This window comes from Pseudopodoces humilis, chromosome 1 (assembly GCF_049639895.1).
Source record: "Pseudopodoces humilis isolate 2021_Gansu_Grassland_sample_001 chromosome 1, ASM4963989v1, whole genome shotgun sequence".
NCBI lineage: Eukaryota > Metazoa > Chordata > Aves > Passeriformes > Paridae > Pseudopodoces > Pseudopodoces humilis.
In genome coordinates this window covers 120,139,485-120,157,158 of record NC_142200.1, presented here as the reverse complement: position 1 = coordinate 120,157,158, position 17,674 = coordinate 120,139,485, and the positions used below count along the sequence as shown (strand labels likewise).

Genomic DNA, 17,674 nt, shown 5'->3' with positions numbered 1-17,674 from the left:
CTGCAATAATTAAAAAGCCAACAAAATACTTTGTTCTAGGCAGCTGCTGGATAAAGCCTCACAGTGTTTTTATTTTGCCCATCTTCCCTACTAGCATCTCTTACTCGGCAGGAGTTTGCAAACCAGTTAGAAATCCAATGGAAATAAGTGACACATAGCACGTACTATGCAAAATTTTGGCAACTTTTTTTTTGGTATGGGAGGTATGGCACCAGATGAGATCTCATCTAACAATAACTCAGTGATTCACCCTTCTCAGACTGAAATATCCAAATAAAATTAGCAGCACTCGTAGACAAATTCAGTAGCCACCATGCTGCTGCGACCAACTGCTCAACCACGAGCCTGTGTGTGCAGAGCACATCGGAAATGCTTCCCAGATTCCTTACGCCACAGCGATAGACAGGGAATCCAACCTATTTTGGTCTCTTTCAGGTCACTCTTAAGTGAAACTACAGTTGTTCATAGTCAATTTGAGTTCATCATACTCTCCAGATTAAACAAATTCGGTTCTGGTTGGGGGGCATGGGACTGGAGGGGAAACAAAATAGCAGGAGTTGCTCCTCCTATGAACTTATAACATTAAATTGCAGGACCTCTGTTACACAGTCTCAGCATTTGCTACTTTTTTTTATTTTTTCTTTTTGCTATCAAATATCAGATGTAAAACATTCAGGTTGAGAGCAAGCTACTTCAGAACTTAAACTGAGCGTGGCATTAGGGTAGTTCAGGGACTCATCCCCCTTCACCACCACCTCACAGTTTCACCCCACACGTGCAATTTTTAAAGAAAAGCCTGTTCCCTGCCTCTCTCAGGCTACTTTACAAAAACTGACACAAATTAATGTCCAATTCCTAAAAGGATCTCAGTAAATTAAGATTCCTCTGGGGTCTAGATAATGGAAACACAAACACTCATACTGCTGAAAACACCATCTAATTTCAAAAAGCTTATATGCTATAGCTAGAATAAGTGAAATATCTTCTTAGTCTGGTTTTAAGCGTGTATGTGAACTTCAGCTACCATACTGGCTCCCTGACATTTTCAAGTCTCTTCCACAATATAAAAGGATAGCAACAAGGGCAAACTATTTAATTTAGGCAACTGTATATATAAAAATATCTAAAAATACTAATAGTCCTAGTGCTTAAAAGACCAAAATAAACTAAAAGTAAAATTAACAAATGCACAGAGCAGATCAATACTTCCAAATGTACAGACACAGGTTTCAGGCTCTCTCCAGTGTTTAGAGCCACTCAAAGTATTTAGAGTGTGTGCGCACACATGCACGCATGGTTTTCATTCTGCATCCATACTGAGTGAATCTTCCATTTTTATTCCTGTTTTTCAGAAATACATATATTAATCAACTTTGCAGGACAACAGCTTACACTGACATGATAACTGAGCATTTGAAATGCTCATCATCTAATGTTCCAGCAAAGTCCAGCAATGACCTGCAGCTAATTTGCTTACATGACAAAACACTTTTTTTAATTAAAAAAAATTCTACCTTTCAATCTCAAGACAAATTAACAAAAAAATTTAAAAGTAGTGGAAAGACAAATTGTTTGTCTTAAATCTTCTAGACCACACTAACAGGATAAAAGTAGAATACTCCACCAGCTTTACATCAGAAATGTAAAGTTTACTGTACATTTCCTATTATCTTTAAAATCCTTCTTCTGTCTCAATAGCATCATCACAATAAGCCTTATTAACACAAGTTTAAAACAGACTTTTAAAGTATAAATTGACACGTGTTGTAGCCAAGACTGCACAGATACTAATTCTCACTTGGACACTCTGGTCATTATTTCACTAGTACACTTTGTTGAACTAATGAAATACCAGCAAGAAGAGCACTCAAGTGCTGTCCCTTACTAATGGCAATTCCATGTGGCCTTAAACTGATTAAGTGACCTAAATCAGATGAGATATAACACCTTCACCAGAAGAGTGCTAGAACCCGTGGGGTTTGCACTATCACCACCAAACAGCTTCCTTTCCTTTCTCTTGCCCTGTAAAAACCCAAAAGACACCAAAAGTGACCACTCTGCTGTTTAACTTATCATTTTTATGCTGAATGTCAATATAGGCAGAAATGTCTTTCTATAATGCCATTGCTTCTTCTATATTATTATTACTTGCAAAGAGAAACAAATTTGGTGTATGGTTTTCAAACATTTTAACTTTTTTAGTAATTTTCTCTGAAGAATTCTCTTCCACAGATTCAATGTTATTCAATTACACAAAAAATTGACAGAACAGGACCAAATTAAATTATTTCATAGCTGTACTTTCAGAAAAAATAACATTATCTAGAAGACCTGCACATTCTCCCCTCAAAATATACCCCTGAAGTACACAATGTACCATCCTTCAGCTGGTACATAGAACTAAAGAGATACACCTTGCACACATACACAATATTTTTTACATTAAAGTGTGATCTAAAGACCAGTGACTGAAGAAAACTTAGCTTTTTATTGACACATTTTAAGAGGTTGAATTTATACAGTGATAACCATGAAAATTTTTCCTTTTTTTCCTTTTTTTAGCAATAAGTTTTGCATGGGTAAGTATAGCTACCCTAGTAAATCCCCATGCACAGTAAATAATTTGTACTGCCATAGTTAAAGCATCAGATTGTGTGTAAAGAATCTTTTGCAAAATTTTATATTTACTTAATAGAAATGCTGTTAATTATATCTTGCATTAAATTTCATTTTTAAGAATTACCAAAACAATCTTCTGTGCTTTTGTCATAGCAGCTTTGATTAGTGCACACAGGCTTACATAGTATAATATATGAAAGCAATCCCTGAGCTTTCATACCAGGGCTTGATTAAAGCCTTAGAGTATCATTTCATTCTGTTCAACTGGAAAAGTCAACAACTAAAATTCAATTGTTCACTGACTTTAAATTATGCAACATTTTAATTCTACAATTTCTTACAAAGGGAAGTTATACTGAAAAATTGCTTGTATATAAGAGGTGCAAGTGTATTTTCTTTAGCAACATTTTCAGTTAATACATAATTTTCCCCACATTAGTCATACTATTTAAAAATCTGCCCTGACTTTTGGTACTAGTATATAGAGCAATTATAGGATAAATACTATCACCTTTTAAATAATTTCATTATTTTTAATTTCTTTTTCACAGAAAACAGGATATAGCACAGGTTTTGAGGATGAATATCACAGACAGCACTGACTTTTTCACTGCCATTGTAGATTTGAATACACTGCCACGACCAGAGAACAAAATATAGAGTTTACAATTCTTCACTGGAAAGTACACTCTTTACATAGTATTTAACATTGACATCATTAGCTCACTTCATTTTAAACTAAGCAAAATTGTAATTTTGGATTAGTGGCTTTTAAAGAAGAGAAGAGACTTCTATGATGCTACAGCTAACCAGTTAAATCATAAGTATAATTTATAAGATAATCATCATTAACATCAAGATTATTTGCATTTAGTAAGCTACAAGTTGCAGTTTTAAAATGACATGGCATTTTGCAGGGTATTTAAATCAAGATTATGAACAAAGTTCATATGAAAGATGATAATTTTGACCACATTTAATAAATTATTTAGCAGATAATTAGTTTGAATTTAGTTTGTATACAGATGTGCAAGCTTGTTATCACACTAAGGTAGTAATTACTATCTTATTTTTACAATCATATGGTACTGATTTATAAACAGAGATACCTAAATTAGGTGGTACTTGCCCCCACAAATAGATGGAGTTGCTTTTACCTGAGAGCACAGTTTAGTATCATTTAAATATGCCTTTCAAAGCTTCTAAATTCAGCCATTCTATGTGCATATAGATATACTAAACAATTGAGGATTTAAGAACGTTTTTAAGAGAGCTGGAGAAAGTTAAAATAGCAAAAAAAAAAAAAAAAAAAAAAAAGAAAACTTAAGGAAGGCTGTGATGTTATAAGATATTTAACCACAGATACAAGTCATCCTTCTTTGGGGGTTACTAACCACTTTTTGCTAACACTACTGCTTGTGGGTCTCCTTTACTCACCACCATCATCCCCCAGAGATTCAGTTTATTTCAAAAGATGCTGGCACCAGCTTCATTCCTAGTGCTGGACTGTGCAGCGAGACAAAACTACCACTAACAACCAGAACTAAAAGCCCCAAAATAAAGCAATCTCTCCCTCTCCTCCCCTAAACCTCAAAGACAATCTTTAATACTTCACAACCACTTACACATTATACACAGACAGCAAGGGAAGTTCACAGGGCTGAATGTTAGAGGGAAAAGAGGTCAGGACACCTCATCAGCACCCTCAAATCAGGTTAAGCTCTCCTCGTCTTGCCCCAGTCTCAACAGGTATGCAACACACCACAGCCACCTCCAGAAAATTATCACTGCTCAAATGCCATTTGTTCCTCTGGAATTTGCAGTCTTTCATCATAGTAAAACATGACTAAGTTTTAGACAGACATTTCCATGCTTTGCCCTTCCCCCCGCCCCCCCCCCGCCTTTTACTGCCCTTTTCTCCCAAAGGTACCACCCAAAATGATACATCTGGTGACACAAGTGAGAACTATGTCAAAGAGGAGATTTCTGGAATACAAAATCACATGTGATTTCCACCAGCAGTCTCTAGCTTAAAAAGTTAAGATGAACTTCAACTTTCATTTGAAAAACCATTTTTTGAAGCATTCCAGCACAAAACACAGCACAGCTATGCAGTGGGAGACTGACACAACCACATGTGTGGTGCTGGATCTGAACAGAAATCTCTGTTTCACCTTAAGATGCTGAACCTCGTGCATGCAAAACCAGTAACAGCCATACTGGGTGAACTGTGTGGGTCAGGTAACATGAGCCCAGGGGCCAGGAAGAAAAGGAATATACATTAAGCTTATTATTTGCCACAGAGGCAGGCAAAATCCAACCGCAGCCCGTGAATGCAATTCTGTGATTTTAGTGAAGCTAGTCAAGCACAAAAGTAGAGCAATCCTTATAGTTTCAAGACTTTGGTTAATGGCAAGTCTTCAAACTCTTTTTCCACGATTACTTTCAAGAAAAAAATGGGTAACTTCAACTATAAGTAGGTTAAGCACAATTCTGCTCATGCTTTGAGTTCAATTGAACAACTGCCATAAAGTCCAGTTGTACAAAGGGTGTGTACACCACTTATCTAAAGCCTACCATTCTACGTTAAATGAAGAATTTGGGACATATTTACATGTCAACAATCACTTCTTGTTTAAGAGTAGCCAGTGCAGAAGAATAGGTAGAAATTATATTATTTATAAAAATTCTCTCTTAAATACATGACAGGAAGAAAATGACAATTTCTAGTTAGAGGTATATAATACACTTTAAATAAATACAATAATACAGCAACCCGGAGCAAGGCATCAAATAGAACAGGAACTCACCATTTGCTATAAGGACTCAGATGATCACTGAGGAAAAAGTCTTAGCATTTAATAAAAAAAGGATCCCCTGTTTTTTAACTATTACAACAATGAGGGGTGTTTGGTTGCTTCAGAGGGTGGATTATTTATTCAAGTATTTTAGCAGAATAAGCATTCTGATGCATCTTCAAATGAACTAGTATTAGCAGTACAAGAACAATTTTACACCACTCCTACTGAGTTCCAGAATTAAACTCTGAAAAGAGGTTTAGTAATGACTACACAGTATTTAAAAAAACAAAAGAACACAGCAATAAGAGCTATCCATTCCCCATTTCTTTCTCATCCTATGTTAAAAGTTTCTGTGCAGGTAGAAAATTTATATCATCAGATAACAGGTATTGAGACACTGCAGCATTTCTCTTGGGTCAATAGCAGTGCCTCCTGATTAGCAATAGCAGTTTTTAACACTTTTGGTTAGCATAACACCAAGTTATGCTGCTGCCCACCACCACCTAGAACTCAAATAATTGAGCTCCTATTAACACAAACCTCACCGTGTGAGAGCTCGTGCTGCTGATCAGCACCAGCACCCACTGCGATCGATACCGCTAACAGACACTTAGCATCGAATCCCTCTGTCTTGACCCTGGTGAATAGCTCCCTCTGTACACCAGAGCACTGGTTTTCCACAAAGAAAGATGTGGTTCATTCAGGAATCCTGTTGCCTTGGTAGGAAAGACCCTTGTGCTCTCTACAGCACAGCAGCACATAACTCTAACAAACCAGTAGTTCAGTGGTGAGGGGAGCTTGTACAAGCTGGTACACAGTTAGCAAAGTCATTTAAAAAATTATTTCTTGATTAGAAGTAATAGTCCAAGATAGACAGTTTTTTCCCCCTAGCTGTTGCCTGTGTAAGTTTGCTACCAAACTTTCTCCAAAAAATAATTTAAAGCATGTATATCAGAATTCATATTAAAAAATTATATTAATTATGTTATAAATATAACCTCTTGTCATGGATTAAACTACTACTTAAATTCCTCTAGCATCCCACATATTATATTTTCTGAGCACTGTCCTAAAGAGACTCTTCTTTGAAATTTTTACTTTAGATGTAGGAGGAAAAATTGAAATATTCTTCTATACCAGGAAGCCACCATCACAAAGAATTTCCCCATTGTGTATAAACCAAATAATATACTATCACCAAAAAGAAATTTCTGGATTTTCTGTTTTGTAACTTAAAAAAAAAAAAACAACTGCTTTGAAAAAAACAAACAAACAAACAAACAACTGGTGTCTTTTGCCTTTGTTAGGTGTATACATTTTCCCTATCAAGCTAGAGACATATTGTCAATTCTGTTTCCAGGAGTCTCCCCTGTGTGATTCCCTATGATGGCAGGGGAGAAGGGGCAGAGAGTGCAGGACCAGGCCCTAGGATGAAAGTTGCATGGAGCACCTGCACAGCACAACCCACCCGAGGGAGGGATTCCCCCACCCCTCCCCTTTCTCATAGACAGCCCTCCTGCCCTGATTATTCCTGGAAAATTAGAGCCCAACCTTGATCATTGCATGCTAGATATTTAATGAATAATTCCAAATCCATGCCCAACAAGCTTTTTACTCCATCTCTGCTCTTTAATATGAAATTTCAGGAAAATAAGTAACTGCAAACCCAGCTAATAACTTAAGCTTATTATTTTTTCCAATAGAAATTTTTGTTCACACACACTAGAGTTCCCTTTATTGGGAATTTTTATATCTGTGCTACAATTTTTAAGGCACCATTAAGGTGAAGTGAATTCCATTTTTGAGGGAAAACATACAGAACCTGTACATTTAGCATTTAAAAATTAAAAACCAATTTACCAGAACAATAAAGCACTGCTATTTTCAAAGAGGAAAAATGTATTGGACACATGGTGTAGACTACATATTTTAAAATAACATTCCTAAAGTTCAGCTGAGCATGAAAGTTAATCTTTCAAAAGTGAACATTCAGCTCCAGTTGTGTTCAAGGGTATTGGTACTAGGAAAAAAAAAAAAACACAAAAAAAACCTAAACAACCCCAAAAAAACCCAACCTTACTATTTTTATAAATTCTCCAGATATTTTTAGCTGGTCCCTTCTCAAACTGAAAATTACTTTATGGTAATACAATCTTTTAAAATGCATATGTGGATATATATATATATACACACACACAAGAGACACACATATACATACACATTCTCTTTGAAACTACTGATTGGTGAGAAATAATGCAGAGGCTACAGTCACAAGATAATCAAGACACTAAAAAATTTAAAATGGAGTGAAGCCTTTTCCCAGCTGAAGATCTTCCATTTCAAGAGTTTAATTTCTGTACTTAGTCCCCATACCCAAGAAGAGCTGGATCCCTCTTTGACTCATTATCCATGCTCTTATCCAAATTTTAACCTGATAAAAAGCACAGAATACATCCTTTTGCATGTTAGCAGCAGTTTTCCATTCATTCAGATCTGCAAAGGGCCGGTTTGAGTGGATGCTGGTTGCCCTGCACTATGAAGAGGCAGGCTATAGGGGAAGCACATGGCTGCTGAGGCTATGCTGAACAGGAGACCTTTTATACTATAGGTTCCTCTTGTGCCAGCTGTCACGATAATACAAGTCGGCAAAATAACAATTAACATTATCATTTTTCATTCTGAAATGTCAATGCCCTTGCAGGAAAAAACAAATGGGAAAACACCTTTTTTGGCACCACTCTTTTACTGCTATTACACATAGAGTATTTTAAAGTTTACTAGGGTCAATATTAAGGTAGTGCACTTCATTTGCTAAGTATCCCATGACATATATCAAGATTTTCTTCTCTGTTAAATATTTGAAAACACACTGACAAACCAATATCGCAGATCTGGAAAGAAGCAAAACCAGGAGGTAATACAAAATTACAATTTTTTGATACTTACCACAAACACACAGGAGCTCTTGCTCCCACACAGAAATTTTTCAAAACCAAATTACATATTCCAGTTGATGGCAAGGAAGAACTGTCACTGAAGTATCCAGATGGACAGACATGCCCAGAGAGGCTGGGTAGCACCAGTAAGCACTGGGCTAGCTGGTCTCCCCAGCATACTCCCAAACACAGACACACAGAGATTTTTGAACGGCACATTCAAGATATTTTCATCACTTGGACGGCAGAGGTAACACTCAGACAGCAAAGATGCAGGGTGAAAAGGCATTCAAGTGCCTACACTTCACATGCCCAGGGAAAAACAAAATAAAGGAAAAAGTTTGGAAGCCTCAGACTAAAACTATAAAATAATGTTCAAGTATTTTGATTCCATCATGTTTCTAGACAAAATAGGGGAAAGTTATGGCTTTATCTTAGCTTTCAACAGTAATTAGCATATAACTTTACATAATTCTACATGCTGCATCATTAGAGATGAAGAATGGACTGATGTGGAGACAGACCTTTTGCATGTGAAAATAAAAGTACATCGAAACAATGGTCTTGAAGCACTCTGGAGCTACATAAAGCACCTTGATATTGCTAAATGTATCAAACCTAGTCAAACTTTCTAATCCATCCCTCTCTATATACCAAACATGATGTTGTCATCCATACTTGGATGACAGAGCATTCCATTTTTGTACATGCTCTCCATCCATTTAATGGTTCTGAATAATCAAATTACAATAAAAAATTTTAGTCTTAAATTACAAGGAAAAAGGTCTTACATCAATATTGTCCTGTGTCTATCTCACTGGCCTCACACAAGGATGAAGCCACCAGAAGAGTGTCTTCAGCAGTGGTCCACGCCACTATGTGTATTTTACCAAAATCCCAGGGCAATAAAATACTGAAAGATAAGATGGCCCTAAGGAGAGGAACAGGTTTAAGGAGTAAAGAATCTTTTTTTATGAGGTTCCCTGAAGGACTAACCCTGTCCATGGCTAAGTATTAGGTGTATTTTAATTCTGTCTGGGTCCCTCTCTCACAGGCATTATGGGAAGCATCACATTTTCTGTTAGGTAGGTAAATCTCAGGCCATTTAAAAATTTTTCAGGTCAAAACTAAGCATTTGAAGTCCACCCAGTAGCTAGCCAGCAGCCATAAAAGGACTCCAGCACTGTAGAGTCCTATGCTCTGCACTTAAAAGAGCGACTGAAATGAACACAGCCCCATTTTACAAAAGTACCACCTTCAAGGTCTCAAAAATGTGGAAAATATTATTACCCCATGCTTGAAGGGAAAAAAATGGAGAAATAAAAAAAAATCTTAAACATTTCCTGATCATATTTTTACTACCCTTGAATTACACTTCCAAAATATTAGTTTTTATTCCACCTCTTTAAAATTTACCATATGTATGCACAATTTAAAGTCCACTACAAGTATATTTCTCAGGGTACCTTCTGTAAAGTTAGGAAAACAAGAACAGGACCAACCTTTCAAGACACACATTTACAGCTATGTTTCACGTGTTCCAGCTGATTTTTAAAAATTGCAGCAAGGAGGGATTTTTTTTTTTTTTAAATGAATGATCAAACAGTATGAGGAACTATAAAAATTAAATTTTCCACAACATAAATTAGCATGGCTGGGGAAGATTATAGGGTTTTGTCATAACATCTCACTGTCCGTATAGGAATAGTTACAACTGGTGTTTCCACTCTAGTTGTAAAATTTCAAAGATTAAAACAAAAAAATCTGTTCACATCTGCAAAAACAAATGTGGAAACAGAATAAAAACTTTAAATCACTATGTGAAGTTTTGGCCCTTCACTCTCAAAAACACTCCGAGTTTGCGCAGAGAGAACAGAAAAGAGAACAAATACAGCTAAGAAATGGCATCTTTTCTAACATGTCTTCTTGGAGCATATTTCTACCTAATTTATATTTACAGAAGCAAAACTAAAAATCAATGCAACTAATTTTTTTTTTTTTTTAATAACTATGACCATTGCAGCCACCATGCATACTTTAGCCTCACAAAACCATTTCCCACCATCTTGGGCACACAGGACACAAACCCTCATTATACTGAAAATTAGCAACACAATCCAGTTCCCATCTAATGGTCACCAGTGGAACACAGGTGGTTGCATGAGGAGTACTTGGGGCCTGTTTTCCCCAAATCAGCCTTCAGACACCTCAGCATCAGAGGTGAAGACCAGCTGGCAGGCCATTGCTCTCCCTGCAGAGCAGCATTACTTACAGGGTGCAGCTCTGTTACCCACTTCTCCTGCTCCCTTCCCAAAAAAATTCCCCAGAAGGGACAGAGCAAATTTGTTTTCTCAACAAAGAGGCCTCGAGGTGGGGAAAAAAAATAATTAACCTTCCAATTGGAAAAAACACCTTGTCGTTACCACAGCTGAGGTGCTTGTGAGCATTTTAGGTACCCGAGGGCCCCAGGAGCAGGCAGAATGGATCAGGTCTGGGTGGGAAGCCCACCTGGACATGGAAGCCAGGCCGGGAGGCTGCGCCAGGCACATCCCCAGGTGCCCAGAGTTAGCGCCTGCCCTCCCCCCTCATTACGCACAAGTGACATCAGGGCCATTTGAATAATCAGATTGCAGCCTACATCGCCTTGTGAGATACCAGCTGCTCTTGGATTGCAGCGAGGTAGTACCCAAAGCCTCGCACCACAAGTTCCACGTACGCCATGGGCAGCCACCATCCTCCTCCCACTTTGTCAGGAGAAAATTCATCTAAGTAGTGGATGTGACTAACGGCGCCCTGCCTTCCCTCGCAGAGCGTGACTCGCAGTCAAAATCACTACAGTGCCTCCTCTAACTTTTGCATAAAGTGACCTAAACCCTTAAATATTGCAATAGCCTTCTTCCACACCAAGGGGTCTGAATGCAGAAATGCTGCATTCCTTTGGCATTCCCTTGAGATTTCAATAGTAAGTCAGGAATCTACTCCTGAGCTTATTAAATGCTTTGCACCTCCCCCAGAGTAATTCCCCACCCTTCCATCGAGAAAACCTTGACCAGGGCTCTTTTTTCAACCACAGCATATCTCCTTGTCTGTTTTTTAAATACTTCCAGGGAAGTGGCGGTGGGGGGCGGGGGGGAAAGCCACACACAGGCTCTCCCCTTACTTCCTTCACAGCAGGTAGGAAGGCAATTTTGCAAACCTGGGTGTGGTGCCCACTTCAAATCAGAAGATCCAGCAAGGGCTGGAATGCAGTGACTACTGGGCCCAAGAATTTTGCCCTGAATAACAAGCCAGGCACTCTCCATGTCCTCTAGATTCAGCTCAACTTTATGGCAACCCTAGCTGACACCACCTCTTGACCTTCCTTTATGTGACAAGGATATGGATTATCAAACCCTTACCCTTTCCTCCTGTGCACCTCAGCTGTCTCTGGAGAAAGATACACACAAACTACCTTTGTGAATGATAATGTATTCACTCTGGTTAAAAAAAATAAAAAACAACAAAACAACCAAAAAAACAACAGAAACCCCCATAAAAATCATGTTTAGAGGCTGTGAGGAGGGGAGCCAGGAGTCTCCATGAAGCAGCCTCAAAGCAGCAGAGGTCAATACAATGTATTGAATAATTTTGTTGCACTACAAAACAACTTTTGCTCTTATGAAGTAATCATTTGACCAAACTATTAATTGTACACTCATGCTGAAAGACAGACTTGACACATCCACTTTTTTCTTTTTTTTTTTTTCTTTTTTTTTTAAATGGCGTCACTTCTCCAGCCGTATCTCGCCCGCTGGAGAGCACAGGGCTCTTTGGAAAGCGCTTCCCGGCCTTACAGCGTGCAAACACACTGGGTGGGCCTGGAGAGAAACAGCCCCCCCGCCACACCCCAGCTCTCCTACACCTTTCCCTGGTGCAAAAAAGACACAAAGACTTCAAATAAGTTACTTTGAAACCACCTTAACCACTTCCAGCAACAATACTCAACATTTGAAAACTGTGCTTTTACATGTAACAACTCTAAATATGCTCCTAGTAAGCCATGCTTAGAAAAACAAGGGAAAAAAAATCGCCAACTTTTTTACCCCTTCCCTCCACCTCCCCCCCCCCAAAAAAAATTAGACATCTATACAAGGAACAAGAGAGGCACTATTACATATGGAGGCCACTGAATGAATTTTAAGTGGCTCTCTATATTAGATTTCGGGAGAGGGGGAGTGGAGACAAAGGGGAAGGAAGTACAGCCATGAGAAACACAATTTAATTTTCTGTTAAATAGTAGTATAAATCTGAACTATATCTAATGCATTCCAACATGATAATGCATGATGAAACAGTGTTTTAACAAATAAGGGCTTTGGGAGAAGCAATACGGGTACGCTGAAACAATTACATTGACAATTTTTTCCATATTCCTATATGCAGGCATTGCATGCCAAGAAAAGTGCTTTAAGTTCAGTGCAGAATTCTTTTCAACAAGTTACAGATAGATAAATGTTTCTGATAATTGCTAATTCACAAATATGATATGGTACCCAGTACAAAGAATGGACTTTTACACCATTTCAGCTGGCAGCTGAAAGAACAGAAAAATACTTTAAAACACATTAAACAATGACTGAAAAGAAAAAAAAAAGTTAGGGAAGCACCAGTGATTATAAATTTACCTTTATAAGAGTGTAATGAATTCCTTTTCAAAAGCATAAATAGGATGCTCTTTGTGCAAACTTAAGATTAGTAACAGCAAATTTATTTACTAGACTAATAGGAAATCACCAATTTTTATATGTCCCATGGAATTTTCTTCTTAAATCTAAAAGTATATTCCATCTACAACAGTATTTTCCTATAGAAAATATAGGAAATATAGGCTACTGTAATTCAAAACTATACGCATTGCATATTAAAGAAGAGCACATACACCATATTAATTTTCAATGAAAAGTATCAAATAAATATAAAGATTCACATGTAATGAATTTGTCCAGAGAGGGGATCCCCCTTCCCTTAACTAAAGCAAAAAACCTCCAAACTTTCTCAAGTGAAGCTTTCTTCTAGCACTGAACGGATGATCAAACTTCTAATTCTCAAAACACCATGATACAATGCCCATCGAGACAGATAAACCATCTTTCCAATCAACTATCCTAAAAAGACTGTAATTTTAAAAATAATCCTGAAATAGTAGAAGCCCCTTGTAATAAAGTTTCACAGACAGACATACTTCCCAGATTGAATAATGGAGTGCAAGAACAAGCACGTGGAAAGTTTGATCTATTTTTTTTTTTTTTACTCTCTAGTGCATGCCAGGTTTTCTATCATATAAATATTTGTGAAAGAAGCAGACTGAATTGCTATAGGCAGCATAAAAATACTACTGCTTAATTCCAAATATTGCTTCTTTACATGAGGCCAAACAAAATTACTGCCTTGCAAAAATTAAGCGTATGTTTAGAAATTAAGGATCCATAAATCCTGTCCTTACTGGGAAGGAGTCCTTCTCCTGCTGCTTCTATAGACCAGCTCAAAATAGCGATGATAAAATCCTCTCAAATACAGATGAGACTTCTACTATGTGTCTGTAAAATGCTGCAGACTCCAACATGGCAGGATCAAAAAAATATATAACCACCAGTATATTTACAAGGTGCTTTTTGTTGCTGAAGCAGAGCTCACGTGCTTGCCCGTTATACAGTGCACAACACCACATTTCATTTCCTGCTAGCACACAGATTTTAACTCTTCTCATGGAACTTTAAATTTTAAAATCTACACAACCATTTGCCATCAGACCACAATAATTTGTTTCTCCCATAGAAAAGGGTCCTTTTAAAAAAAAAAATTAATTAAATAGTAACTAATTGCTGCTGCCTGGCCAAGACACTATCTTAGAAATACATGGGGTGATTGTAGAAAACCGCTCGGACTGCACTGAGTGCACGCCTGTGGGTTTAAGAAAGCGGTCCATTTATCTACAGGGAAGAGAAACACAAACCTAAGCATTTTTCAAATTGCTTCTCACTGGATAACTAAGGGCAAGGGGCGGTGCGGGGCAGCGAGGGGGGGGGGGGGGTGGGCTGGGGGATGTGGATAAAAATAAATTACCTTTGTCTTTTCGGGACCGAATGTTCAACTTCTATGAGTTTCCCATGCAGCTCCACTTTACCTGCCGAGATAAACAGAAAGGGGAAAATATTCGAGCGCGGCTGTGCGTCCCCGTCTCCAGGAGCGGGCTCGCAGGGGTGCGAAGCAGGAAACAAGAGCGCAACACGTTAGCCCATTCATCGGCAGCCGGGGCAGCGGCGGAGCGGGGCCGCGGCCCCCGGGAAGGCGGCACAGCCCGGCGCCCGGGGCCGCGCCGCTGCCGCGGGGGGGCCTCGCTGCCCCCCGCGGGGCCCCTTCCCCCGCCCCGCGCTGCAAACAGCCCGCGAAACGTCGTGTGCGGGAGCCGGGCTGGGCCCCGTCTCGGGGAGGGGGAGCGGGGGCTCCTCCACCCCCCGCGCCGCCAACTTGGGGCGATTTTCTGCGCGAAAGCGGGCGGGAAGGGAGCCGAAGGGAGGCGCGGAGCGCAGCCCGAGCCCATCTCCTCCGAGGCAGCCGCTCCCCGCAGACCTGAGCCCATCTCCTCCGAGGCAGCCTCTCCCGGCAGACCTCCGCAAAGCCGCTTCACGCGAAAAATTTTTTTTTTTTTTTAAGCACACAAAAACAGGATGTCGGGGACGGGAGCCGGCGCTGCTGGAGGCTGTGATGGGTGCGTGAGAGCAGCGAAGAGAAACCGAAATAAATAGCAGGGCAGAGAGGGGCGGGGGGGGGGGCAGGCAGGGCTTCCCCCTCCCAAGTTTGGAACAATTCGGCGGCTCGCCCCCAGCCCCGCGGCCTAAGCCAAGCCAAAGGGAGCCTCAGCCCGCTCCGGGGGGGTCCAGCTGTGCCCGGGGTGGGTGTGTGCAGCCGCTGCCCCGCTCAGGGCTCAGCGCCCGCAGCCCGCCTCCGCCTCACTGCACTCACCGCCCCCCCTCCCCCCCAATGCAGCGAGGGCCCCCGGCCGGGCAGGGCTGGCCGCGGGGCTTGGAAAAACATGGGAACCGCCGCGCCGCGGGTCCCTGGGCCCAGGCTCCCGCCCCTCCCCGGCCACTCCCGGGGGGCCGCCGCCGCGTAAGCCCCGCGCAAAGGCTTCACGGCAAGGCCGGGCGGCTCCGGCCGCGCTTGGAAAACAACAGTTCCCACCTCACCTGGGGGCGGAGGGAACGGGGACCCCCCCAGGCCCCCCTCAGGGCAGCGGCGCGGCCCAGGCCGGCGCTGCAGCCGCTCCGCGGCCGCGGGAGCCGTCGGGGCTGCGGGGAGAGGGCGGGGGTGGTGGAGGGGGCCACTCACCTGAAAGTGCCTCGATGGCCTTCATGGCCCAGCTCTCGTCGGGGCAGTCCACGAAGGCGTACCCCGTCTTCACCAGGAACTGGCCCGAGAAGGGTATCTTGGAGTCCTTAAAGAGACTTTCCAGGTCGAGAGGGCTGACGTTCTCGCCGAGGTTGCCGATGTAGAGCTTGTTCATCTTCCTGGCGGCTCGGGGAGGCGCGCACCGCGGGCTGCAACCCTCGTCTTGCGAGAGGAGGTGGGGAGGAAGGGGGAAATAAAACAAAATGCGATGGAGGAAGGAGAGAGCGAGAGAGAGAGAGAGGACAGGGAGAGGGAAAAAAAAAAAATCAGATCTGCAGCTTGTGTCCCTCCCTCTCTCTCTCTCTCAAGGGGTAAAAAAAAAGAAAAAAAAAAAAAAAAAAAAAAAAAAAAAGAAGAAAGAAAAAAAAAAAGCGTGGCCAAACGGGAGCCCTAAATGCCTGCCGTGCTACCCGGGCGCATGGGGGGCACGGGGGAAACACCCAGCGCCGGGGCCGCGGATGGCGCGCTGAGAAGAGGAAAAGGAGGAGGGGAGGGGAAAAAAAAAACTACTTTTTTTGTCTTGCCCCCAAGCCCCTTTGGCAGCAGCAGGCGGACTATGAAAATGTCACACTACGTGCATGCAGGCGCCGCCTCTCCGTATTAAAAAAAAAAAAAAAAAAAAAAAAAAAAAAAAGAGAGGGGAGGGGGGAGGGAAGGACGGAGAGAGAGAGAGAGAAAAAAAAAATTACTTGAATATTCCGGCTTTTTGAATGAGCCACGTGTTCAAACTACAAATCAACTTCTCACGTGAGGAATCCCAGCTCTTCAATTAGCGAGTGGATGGGGCGCACACACACTCACGGAGGAGGAGGAGGAGGAGGATGGCTGGGGTGAAGGACGGGGAGAGGGGTGGGGGGAGGCTGGACAGGACAGGACAAGTTTAGAGAGGGCCGGAGGGCGGGGGAAATGGAAACCGGAGTTGGGTGGGCTCCGGTCTGCGCCGCCTCTGCCCTTCCGCCGGGGGAGTCCGCTCTGCGCGCCCCCTCCGCCCAAAAACGGCTGGGCGGCCGCACCTCCCCCCGTGTGAGCGGGGTGTGATCCCGGGGAGGGAGGGGAAAAGGCACCGCAATGCCCGCCCCCCCGCCCCGCTCCTCCCCCGCCGTGCCAGGCGGTGGGGATTATTCATCGGGGTCGTGCCTGGGCGATCCCGCTCCCCGGCAGAATGGGTTGGGGGGAGGAGGAAAAGGGAGAGGAAAAAGAGGGGGTGCGATGGCGGGGGGAGGCGGCCGGGGAGAGAGCGGGATCCGCTCCCGCGCAGCGCAGCCGCGGCTGCGTGCTGGGGGGCTGCGGGGCGGGGGCGGGGGGTCCCTCTAGCCCCGGAGGAGCCCCATATGGTAATGATCCCGCATTACTCGCGGTGCCCCTTGCGCTGAGTCTTACGGAAAGGAGAAAGAGGGGGAGAGGGAAAAGAAAAAAAAAAAAAGACAAAGGGGTGGAGGAGAGTTGGGGGATGATGAAGAAGAGAGTCCTGGGGCGAGGGAGCTGCCCGGCCCGGGGAGGGGCGGGGGGCCGCGCTCCCTGCCCATCTGGGCAATGGTGGACGGCGTGGGGGGAAACGCGAAGGCACCGTTGCCCTCGGCTGGTAACGGCACACAAAGGGATTTGGCGACCCCCCTCTTTTCCTCCCCCCCTCCCCCTGCCCGGTCTAAGGAACCATTCATAATTCTCCACATTCGTACAGATACAATGGTGGGCTTGTGGGGGAGGGGTTTGGGGGTGTGGAGCCTTTCCAGTGCAAACAAAACGTTGCCTGAAGATGAAGAAAGGATACGGAAATGAAAGCCAGCACTGTGTTTAATATAGCGATCTAGTAGGTTTTGTTTAATAATTCAACGCACTTTAGCCGAAGGTTTCATTTATTCCGTGGTAGGCTTCTTGTGGTACGTTTTA

General features: G+C 42.3%; 1 protein-coding gene across 1 annotated transcript in view; it reads right to left on the bottom strand.

Moving 5' to 3' along the window:
* The window catches only part of IGF2BP3 (insulin like growth factor 2 mRNA binding protein 3), a 110,481-nt gene extending 93,688 nt beyond the window's left edge, over positions 1–16,793 (bottom strand). The window contains exons 1-3 of the mRNA XM_005518876.2: positions 16,474–16,793; positions 15,725–15,946; positions 14,459–14,519 (exon numbers count right to left, since the gene is read on the bottom strand). Of these exons, the coding sequence (XP_005518933.1) occupies positions 14,459–14,519; positions 15,725–15,899 (236 nt within the window). The 5' untranslated portion in view covers positions 15,900–15,946; positions 16,474–16,793. The remainder of the gene's footprint in view (positions 1–14,458; positions 14,520–15,724; positions 15,947–16,473) is intronic.
* Positions 16,794–17,674: the final 881 nt, after the last annotated feature.